Genomic DNA, 10,670 nt, shown 5'->3' with positions numbered 1-10,670 from the left:
ATAGTGGAAGAACGGCATCTTTTCCACTTGCGATCGCTCTTATATCCGTGTCCACATCTCAAAACCTTCCGCATTCAATGCGCCACCTGCTGAAGATCTCAACCGTTGAACAGCCCTACCCATCCGATCAGCGGCTTGCCATCTGACGGTAGAAAAGACAAGGGCCACCACATGATCCATGGTGTGTGTTTAATGGACAAAAATCCATTGGTTAGTTGAAATCGGATTGCCTACGCTCTTATTGTACTGAGTAAACTCAGTTGGGCCCACCTTGAATGTATTTGGTCTATCCACGCCGTCCATCCGTTTTTCCATCTAATTTAATGCCAAAATTGAAGCATATCGAAAGATCAAGTGGATCATACCACTCCCAATCTCTGAGATTGGTAGATCCTGCCCATCCATTTTGGACATTTTCTTGCGTTGAACCTGGGCACTTGTACACATCCCTTGGCAATTGTTTCATTAGAAAGAATTTCGTGGCAGAGTGATGGTCAAACAGCTTCGACCTCTGTGGGGCCTACTGTGATGTATGATGGTCATCCAATCCGTGCATCGTGTCCGCCCATTCATGCAGGCCCTCTGGCCCAAAATTAGGTCGATCGAAAACTCATGTGGCCCACACCCGAGAGAACAGCGTAAAATAATTCCGAATGAGTCTTGAAATGGGACTAATTCTGGTATGCACCTTCTTTCTAGTGAGTATCTTATGATGAATGGATTAGATGGCATATCAACGTCACGGCAATCCCCACACGATTTAATGGAGGGCGTCCCCATCCGGCATGGATTTAATGCGTGAATCAGTCGGTAACTGTTTCAATACTGTGTGTGGAGGGAGGTGGGTCAGAATTGAAATTGCAGCTTCCAAGATCGCTAAGTGCACTGTGTAAATTGCGTGGGGTCCACCATGATTTACTTATGTTATCCACTCCGTCCATCCATTTTAAAAGATAATTTGAGGGCTCTAGCCCAAAAACTAAGTATATCCAATCTCAAGTGGACCTCACCATGGGAAACAGTTTGAATTGAAATTCTACCGTCAAAATTTTATTAAGGCTCACCGAAGTTTCGGACCAATCTGTTATCTGTGTTTTCCTTTCATCTATGTCTGTGTGATCTTATGAGCAAGTTGTATGACAAATAAACATCATTGTGGGCCCTACCAAGATTTCAATGGTGGAAATCATTATCCCCACTCTTTACTGTGGTGTGGCACACTTGAGCTCTGGGCGTTCTTCAATTTTCTACTCAACCACTAAAATGAGCCGGAAAAACGGATGGACGGTGTGGATAACCCACACACATTAAAAGTATGCCTAATTGAGTTTACTTAGTACTATAAAAGCTTACAAATCAATTCAATTACGAGTGGGATTTGTCTCTAAAAATGGACTGCACCTTAGTTTTGATATGAAAGTACTTTTCAAAACGGATAAATAAAATGAAAAATAATTTTTTTACAGTCACAAAGAGCAGCGGTAAAACTATCATATGTTCTATAACTGCTTTCACATGATCAGTTATGGGCCACTTAAGCGTCAAACGGCACCATCCGACATGCTCCTACTACTGCTATCAAGAAATATTTTTGATATATATCCGCAATTTTCAAATGCATCATGCATGTCTATATGGATCACACGGAACTCATGATTGTTTATCACAAGGATGGCGATAAGGGAATTAACTGAATCATGGTGGGTCCCACTTAAATAGATAGTCTTATTTTGTTTCTTCTGGGGCAGGCTACATCTTCCGTGCTAATCAATCGGACGAGACTCGCCTGTAACCCGGGTGTTACAGCCTAAACTATGTGGGCCCCACGTTCGTGTTATATACGCTCCTTACTTCCATTTCTACAGCTTATTTTAGGTATGATCTTAAACATGAGACACATCAAAAATTCAATCGGATCATACCAGCAGGAAATAGTGGGGATTGCATCCCACCGGGTTTTTTTTTTTTTTTTTTTTCTCACGCACACACAGCCCCACACACTCACGCCTTAGTGGGATTTCACCACTTATAGATACTCAAACCCTTGACCGGTTGTAGAAACTCCTGGGAGTCTACCACCGGAGCAAGAGTAAGGATGCCCACCGTTGAAACCTTCCTGGGTCACCGAAGTTTTGGATAAGACTGACATTTTTGTTTTCCCCTCGTCACGGTTGGAATAAGGTTACGAAGATTGGATGGCATATAAAGATCACGGTGGGCTCTGAAAAGGTTTCAATGGTGGTCATTTTCATTATCTGTGGTGTGCTGCACTTGAGTTTTGGATCTGCCTCGCATCTAAAACGCGTGTCCTGAAGAGCCGTAGAAAAAAATAAAAAAACAACAGAGAGAGAGCCGTAGAAATGAATGGACGGAGTAGATATAACACAGACATCATGGTGGACCCCACGGAGTTTAAGTTACACCGTTTTTTCGCAATGTCACGTGCGAATCAAAGGACTATCCCAATCAAAGAGGAAACCGATTGGTACTCCCCTGCCACTAGCCATTGGCTGGTGGTCGATGCTCTGTGTGGGCCCCACTATGATTTATGTGTTTCATCCATTCCGTCCATCTATTTTGATAGAACATTTTATAGTATAAAAGGAAAATGAGTAATATCGCATGTGGACCACATTACAAGAAACAGTGTTGAATGAACGAACGTTGACTAAAAACGTTACGGAGGCCATAAAAGTTTTGGACCAAACTGATATTTATTGTTTCCTTCATTTGGGTCTTTATGACTTAATCAAGATTGGATGTCAAATAAACAGTACAGTGGGCCTTAGGAGGATTTTAATGGTGGATATCAAATCATTATTTTTTTCTTGTGGTGTGGTCCACCTAAGATTTCTATCCATATCATTTTTTGCATCAACACTAAAATGATCTGTAAAAATGGATGAACGGAATGGATGAAACACATACATCATAGTGGGGCCCACGGAGCACCGACCACCACCCACGGAGCTGGTGTCAGGGGGAGTAGCCAATCCGTCTCCAATCAAAGATAGGGGCCGATTAGGTGCGGCCCCGGCGCACCCAAAACGGTGCGGCCCTTACCGTGGGGTTTACCTTGATGTATTAATTCCAAATCCACTCCGTCCATCTGTTTTAGGTAATATACCTAAAATAAAAGTATATCCAGTTCTCATGTGGACGATACCAGAGGAAACATTGGTGATTGAACACCCTATTAAAAACATCCTAGGGCCCATCGTAATGCTCCCATAAATTTTATTTTCCATCCAACATGTTTATAAGGTCGAAAAAATCAAATATCATGTCGATCAAAAAATTTTGTGGACCACAAGATGTTTTTAACGGTAAATCAACACTGATCATATGGTATGGTCCACTTGAGATTCATATATATTTCATTTTTGGTTTCAAGCACTAAAATGATGTGTAAAACGGATGGACGGAGTGGATTGATAATACAAATATCAAAGTGGGCCCCACGGTAAGGGCTGCACCGTCTCGGGTGATCCGCTCCCTAAAGAATGATGATGCGTACATGTCCTGACGCGGTCTATGAATTTCCGTTGTACCCCTGTCCCAACGTGATAGAAAATGGAAACCCAATGGAAATATCCAAGCCTTTTTTGGTAATTTCAAACGTTTACAGGAACAACAAGGTACATTCAGTAACAAGCTTGTCTGGTGAAGAATGCTTCTACCTCACTAATACAAATCTCTCTCTGTCTCTCTCTCTCTCTCTCAAAACCATCACCATGGAAACGCCCAAGGTTTCTTCAGGTAATTACAAGATCCGTCTCTTCATTTTCACGTAATTTTCAACATTTTCAGTCCTTTCTCTTTATCGAAATTCATCACCATAGAAATTTCGTTCTTTTCCTTGTAATTTTTTGCTATTTCAAGCCTAATTATCTCTCTTTTTCTACCCAGACGTGGAGCTCGCACATTTACTCGTTGATGTCTTGGAAGACGGGCAAGATCCTGTACCGGATTCGAAATTTCGGATCCGAAACCTGACGAAACGGACCGAATCGGGGGACCCGATACTTTCCGGTGTCTGTGTTGATGTACCGAAGGGTCTGGTCGTTGGAATAATCGGACCGAGCGGGAGCGGGAAATCGACGCTTCTGAGGGCTCTGAACAGGTTGTGGGAACCGGATGCCGGTTCCGTCTTTCTCGACGGGGAGGATATATGCGGTCTGGATGTACTGAGCCTACGGCGCAGAGTAGGGATGCTCTTTCAGCTGCCCGTCCTTTTCGAAGGTACGTACGGTGGATCCTAACATGCGCCAGATAGAGGCCTGCTTTTTTAGTGCGCATGTTAGCGTGGGACGCGGATTGCGTACTAAGTACGCTATACCGTACTGAGTAAACCGTGTGGGGCCCACAATAATGCATGTGTCTTATCCACGCCGTCCACCCCTTTCGCCAGCGCATTCTAGGGCATAAAACCAAAATAGGAGCGTATCCAAATCTTAAGTCGGCCACACCACAGGAAACAGTTAGAATTGAACACCTACCGTTGAAAACTTCTTGTGTTCACGACACGGTGGGCCCTAGGAAGGTTTCAATGGTGAGTGTCATTATCCTCCCGTTTCTTGTGGTATGGCCCATCTGAGCTTCGTATATACTTCAATTTTGGATGCATGCCCTAAAATGAGCTGTTAAAACGGATGGACTGCGTGGATAAGACGCATATCTCATGGTGAGCCTTTTTAAGGGGCCATGTTAGTACGAGGGGCCTGATTTCTAAATGAAGGGTCTATGTTTTGGAGGAACTATATGATCAAGCAAGGCTACCGTCAGTGATCCAGACAGCTGGTTTGTCCACTCCTACCTTGGATGGACCATGCCCCTGACATCTCATGGACTTGATGATCCTAGCCACAGATCACTGGCCTCGTTTCAGCTGAATATGGACTGTTGCTGCAAGGACATAGATCGAAAGCGTAGCTTCGTATTATCAGGCAATTTTTGGTGCATGGTCCATCCGATATTGATCACAGCAAGCCAACGGTCTGGATCACAACAAATACTGGTACATACTCCTGTGGAGGATCATATCCTCGAGTTTTGAGTTTGTGCGAGTGGGCCCATGGATCGGTGATCTTGATGGTGGATATGATGGACCCATCTGTGGATATATCATGCCAAAGTACTTCTTAGATGGAAGGACCAGCCTTCTAATTTCCAGGCTTTTTCTTTAAATTGAATGCTGACCGTTGTTGCATTTATTTTACTGACCCTCTGAATGCAACCGAGAACGGTTAGGATTGCCCCTGGAGGGAAATCTTCAAGCATTGCTCATCCACTTTGGACGTCATCAGACTGATGGTTCGTCTCACTGGACAATTGGCCCACTTGCATTGGAAACCCCATCATGTTTTCAAAGGAAGCGGATTGCGCACTGAGTAAACTCTGTGGGCCCACCGTGATTTATTTATTTTATCCACTCCGTCCATCCATTTTATCAGATAATTTTATCAGTTAGGCCCGAAAAATAAGCACATCCAAAGCTCAGGTTGACCACCCCAGAGGAAACAGTGTGAGTTGAACCTCTACCGTTGAAAAATTCTTGGTGGCCACAGAAGTATTGGATCTTCCCTTCATCCATATCTGCGTGATCTTATGAACAGGTTGGATGACAACAAAACATCACTGTGGGCATTAGGAAGGCTTCAACGGTGGAAATTATTATTCCCACTTTTTCCTGTGGTGGGGTCCACTTGAGCTTTGGATATGCATCAATTTTGGGCTCGACCCTTAAAATGAGCTGGAAAAACGGATGGACCGCGTGGATAAACCACATACATTCAAGGTGGGCCCAATACCCAATCTGATTTCGTTTTTAACAGTATTTAGTGGGTCCCACCGTGGATGGACGAACATACCGAGGCTACCAATAGAATGGCAAACGGCTAGCATCGTTAGTGAAAAAAGAAGTCAGTGGAACTATCCTTCTGGCGGGGGCGTACTTTTATCATAGTTTAAAAACTCGAGAAATTGACTCAGACTGAGATCCAACCAGGTGGGTTGGACTCAATGACTCGGACGAGTCAAAGACTCCATATTTAATAATTAGGGGCTGATTGACTCATCGTAATTAAGTATTAAAGACCATGGTTGTAGGTTGCCAATATTATTTTTATTTGCAACGTGCAAATGGACATGAGTGGTACTTTTTGTTGATGTGGATGTAAAGACTTCATGCGGATGAGATCTACCACATCCATTAGGTGGCCCACCCCACGTTTGGACTAAAGCCCAATAATCAGGCCGATCCAACACATCCCACCATTAAGATCTTTCAAATTATGTGTGAGGTCCATTACGGTATGTATATAACATCTAATCCACTCATTTGCCATAGAGAATGAGTGAATTCCTTGAAATTAAAAAATTCTTAAGCTCTGTGCGGGCCATTTAGACATGATTTTACAACTTTCCATATGGTGTGGTCCACCTAAGTCTTAGATATAACTGATTTTAAGATCCATGTAAAAATGTGACAGCTCACCTGATGGACAAGATAGATCCCATGCATGATAGTCCCACCTAGTGATTAGTTAGTACTTAGTCAAGCAAGCATAGTATTATTTTTAATCCTGACTATAAAGAAATACAATTTCGTGACTTCCAAGAAGTCAGGTTGGTCTGCTTGTTAGGTGGGTTATGCAACAATGTCAACCAGTTGAATGACAGGATGTTTCGCATGTTTATCATATTGAAAACATTTATTAGATCGGCTTCTGAATGTAGTATCAGAAGTTCTGTGAAGCCTATCATGGTGTATATGTTTTATCCGCACCGCTTATCAATTATGACAAATTATTTTACTGGCATGGGTTAAAAAAGAAGGCAGATTGACGACTAATGTTGGCAACCCTAGCAGGAATTGAATTCCTACCGTTGAAAGCCGTGATGTTTATTAGCCATTTAACTTGTTCATAAATTCACATATACATACACATATATATATATATATATATATATATATATATATATATGAAGGGAAAACATGGATTTCATCTTTGATCCAAAACTTCTATTCCCCCTAAGAAGTTTTCAATGGTAAACTTTCAATCCCTACTTCTTCCTATAATGGGCCCACTTGAGCATTCAAGCTATTTACTTTTTGTCCTGAAATGATCTATCAGAATGAATGGACGGTGTGGATAAAATATATACATAACAGTGGCCCATATCAACCCTATCGAGGACTCGGTGCGAGCAGCACCGAATCCGCCGACGCCCTTAAACTCAATCAGCGTGAGTGGGAAGCAATTACTTTTAATTAAGGTAATCGTTGATAAGATGCACTCGACGCACCACCGACCGCACTCCTGGAAAGCCGAAATGGAATGATAGATTTTTTGCACGTGTACCCAAATACATGTCAATCAGGAAGCGGATTGGCTGGTGTACCACACACCAGCTATATAGCTGCTGTATTGACGTCAGCAAGTTCCGTGGGTCCCATCATGAGGTATGTGTTATATCCAAACCGTCCATCCATTTGGTGATCTCATCTTAAGGCTTGAGCCAAAAAATAAGGCACATCTAAAGATCACGTGGACCACACTGCAAAAAGTAGTGGAAGATTGAATGTCTACCATTGAAACCCTTTTGGTGGTCCCAGAAGCTTCGGATCAATATGAAATCCGTTTATCCTCTTAATCCATGTATTTTTGACCTTATCAATGGATTGGATGGAAAATAAATGATACGGTGGGCCTTACGAATTTTTTAACAGTGAAAATTATCATCCTCACTGGTATTCTTGGTGTGGTCATATGATTTTTTTTTTTTTCTAATACTTTAGAATGATCTAAAGAAATAGATGAATAGTATAACAAATACATCAACGTGGGGCGCATTTTACTTTGATCTCTTTTGAACCGGTAATACAACACGAAAAGCGAGGACGGCTTCCATATATTAAGTTTCACTTCTTTTTCTTTTCTTTTTTTTCCTTTTTTATTTACTTGTTAATACACACCCATGTCAGTACAGACCCTCCATGTTAGGTCGATACCAAGACATGAAGTGTTGAAACGAGGTATCTCCGCTCAGTCTGCCAGTTGAGTTTTGGATCTATCAAGTAACTTCCATAAATAGGAATAGGGAAAGTGTGGCCCACTTGAGTTTTAGACCTGTCTCATATTTGGACAAGTGTGGCCCACTGATATATCCAAATCCAAATAGTCCAACCATTACTAAGTTTGATCATTCTAAGCCATTTATCATCCAAGGCCCACCTTTTGTTCATTTAACTAATTTTCTTAGCCGAATGGTACGAAATGTTGATACCATGGAGCTTCTGATGGATGGTCCATGCACCAAAAAACCCCGGATGGCAAGATCCTAGCCATAGAATTTTTGGCCTTTTACTGGATGCATGGTGACCGTGGCTCTATCTTCTTTCTCAACCGTTTCTCTATCTCGAACTATTGAAAAGTTTGGGTTTTTTTCCATCTTGGAGATCTTTTGTTGCATGGACCATCAAAGTGGGCGCCTATTATCTTAACGGTTCTGATTACTGAGAAATGGGCCCCACCATTAGTATTTATGGTGACAATCTAAGGAACATACTCATGTTATGCGCTTCCACAGGAACGGTCGCGGACAATGTCCAGTACGGACCGCATCTGCAAGGGAAGAGGCTAACAGATACCGACGTGTCCAAGCTGCTGGCCTTGGCGGATCTCGACCACTCGTTCGCCGCCAAAAATAGCACCGAGCTCTCGGTGGGCCAGGCCCAAAGAGTTGCATTGGCCAGGACCTTGGCTAACGAGCCTGAGGTAAGTGATCTAGATATTCACAAAATTGCTACAATGGTACAATACATTCCGCTGTACACGTGGCACTTGTTTCAAGTGTCCAGGACCATTGATTTTGATTGGCAATCAAGTGGATGGCTCATAGCCTAAAAAGGTGACTGATCACATCCGTTCAAACATATGGTGCGGGGCCCAGCGTGATGCCTGAGTGCCAACCTGTCCATTAGATGCGACACCATTGTTAGACCCAGATCCCGAAATCCAATCCTATCCATAATTCGGATGGGCCACACCAAAGAGAACGATGGGGAACATTGAGAAATAGAAGCGACCAGATGCAATAATGTGGTCTGCTGTGTTATGCATACGCTATCCAACCCATTCATCAGGTGCAGCCCACCAGGATGAATGGACACACCAAAACTTAGGCCATTCCAAGACTTAGGTGGGCCACAACAAGTGAATATAACGATTTTAGGCTTGTGTCCCATGTGAGTTATCAATAGGGATGATTCTTGGGATGTATGATGCCCATGAGGAGGCACACAAAATGCACGGTTTAGATTCCATATTCACGTCCTGGGTGGACCCCACACAGCTTGAACGCATGTGATCATTCCCCAAAAAATCAACCCGGAACAACATGTAACCAACTAGCCATCGTTTCATCCAAAATTGAGGAATGGTCTGATCAAACGGTTGGGAGGTTGGGATCATTTAATCACTTTAAATTTAATGATGTGGACAATCCGCGTGGTGGCCCACTAAATCAATGGTCCACATCACTTTTTAGAGAAAGAGATGTGCTTACATATACAATTATTTTCGTGATCATGTTAAGGTGTTGCTCTTGGACGAACCAACTAGTGCACTCGATCCGATCTCGACTCAGAACATCGAGGACGTGATCATGAAGCTGAAGATGAGTCCGAAGCCGACTACGACAATCATCGTCTCTCACAGCATCAAGCAAATACAAAGGATCGCTGACGTTGCATGCTTGCTGATCAATGGTCAGATCGTGGAGGTGTTGAAACCGAACGAGCTCTACCGATCCGAGCATCCCATGGTTCGAAGGTTTCTTGAACTCAGCTCCTGAGTTGATTCGACCAGATGTACTTCATGTAACTTTGAATTGCGATTAGGGCTGAAAGTCAGGCGGGTTCGGTGTCGGGCTTGGGCTATACAAACACCGACCCAACTTGGGTTGGGCTGGGGTTAAAGTCTTCAGTTGCCCGATCCAACGTGAACTCGATCAATATATAAGTTATTTATAACTTATGATTGAGTGTGGTATTGAAGGCGCTGGAAATTTCAGTGTCGTCGGGTATAATTGGTCCATGTCATTTCTGATGACTCTAAGCTAATAAGATAAGCCATATTTCTCTCTTGCAAATAGATTGTTTGCTACGCAATAGGACTTTTAAATGAGTAGTTGTCTTATATTTTAGTTAGTTTGTTTATAAAAATTAAAATTATTTATGATAAATAACTGATATATAATTAATAAAATCATAAGTACAAAAAATAAGACGAGTATTAAAAATACAATAGACTCTGTAATAACAAAAATATTAGCATGCATCTGCCCAACCAATGTTACCAAGCCCGCTTGGGTTAGGCTTGGGTTGAGAATTCCTAACCCAAAATTGGTTTGAGGTATAGGAACCTTAGGTTGAACTAGGGTTGAGCACCAACCTGACCGGCCTGACTTTCAGCCCTAGTTGCGATACATGCTGTATCTCCGCAAGGATTAAAATCGACTGATATTTAAATGGTTGAGAGACTCAGTGACTCGGACTGACTCATTCGGTCCTGAGTCGAACTCATCAGAGTTGGGGCTGAATCAACCCAACTCGCTTGAGTCGGGGTGACTCGTTTTATGGATCCGTACGGAGAGATATAAATGGG

General features: G+C 42.7%; 1 protein-coding gene across 1 annotated transcript; it reads left to right on the top strand.

Moving 5' to 3' along the window:
• Nucleotides 1-3,600: 3,600 nt before the first annotated feature.
• LOC131217212 (ABC transporter I family member 17-like) lies at nucleotides 3,601-9,921 on the top strand. Its single transcript, XM_058212059.1, has 4 exons — nucleotides 3,601-3,759; nucleotides 3,910-4,242; nucleotides 8,593-8,780; nucleotides 9,601-9,921. The coding sequence occupies exons 1-4, from the start codon at nucleotides 3,735-3,737 to the stop codon at nucleotides 9,856-9,858; spliced, it is 804 nt and encodes a 267-aa protein (XP_058068042.1). The 5' UTR covers nucleotides 3,601-3,734; the 3' UTR covers nucleotides 9,859-9,921.
• The last annotated feature ends 749 nt before the right edge of the window (nucleotides 9,922-10,670 follow it).

The sequence above is a fragment of the Magnolia sinica genome, chromosome 10, assembly GCF_029962835.1.
Source record: "Magnolia sinica isolate HGM2019 chromosome 10, MsV1, whole genome shotgun sequence".
NCBI lineage: Eukaryota > Viridiplantae > Streptophyta > Magnoliopsida > Magnoliales > Magnoliaceae > Magnolia > Magnolia sinica.
Note: the sequence above shows the minus strand (reverse complement) of the source record. Positions and strands in the feature narration are given on the sequence as shown.

What these genes read in the sequence shown, in the direction of transcription:
- LOC131217212 (XM_058212059.1), top strand. Translation starts at nt 3,735, where the DNA reads ATGGAAACGCCCAAGGTTTCTTCAG. An exon ending in AACGCCCAAGGTTTCTTCAG is followed by an intron (nt 3,760 to 3,909) that starts GTAATTACAAGA and finishes TTTTCTACCCAG; the next exon opens with ACGTGGAGCTCGCACATTTA. An exon ending in GCTGCCCGTCCTTTTCGAAG is followed by an intron (nt 4,243 to 8,592) that starts GTACGTACGGTG and finishes GCGCTTCCACAG; the next exon opens with GAACGGTCGCGGACAATGTC.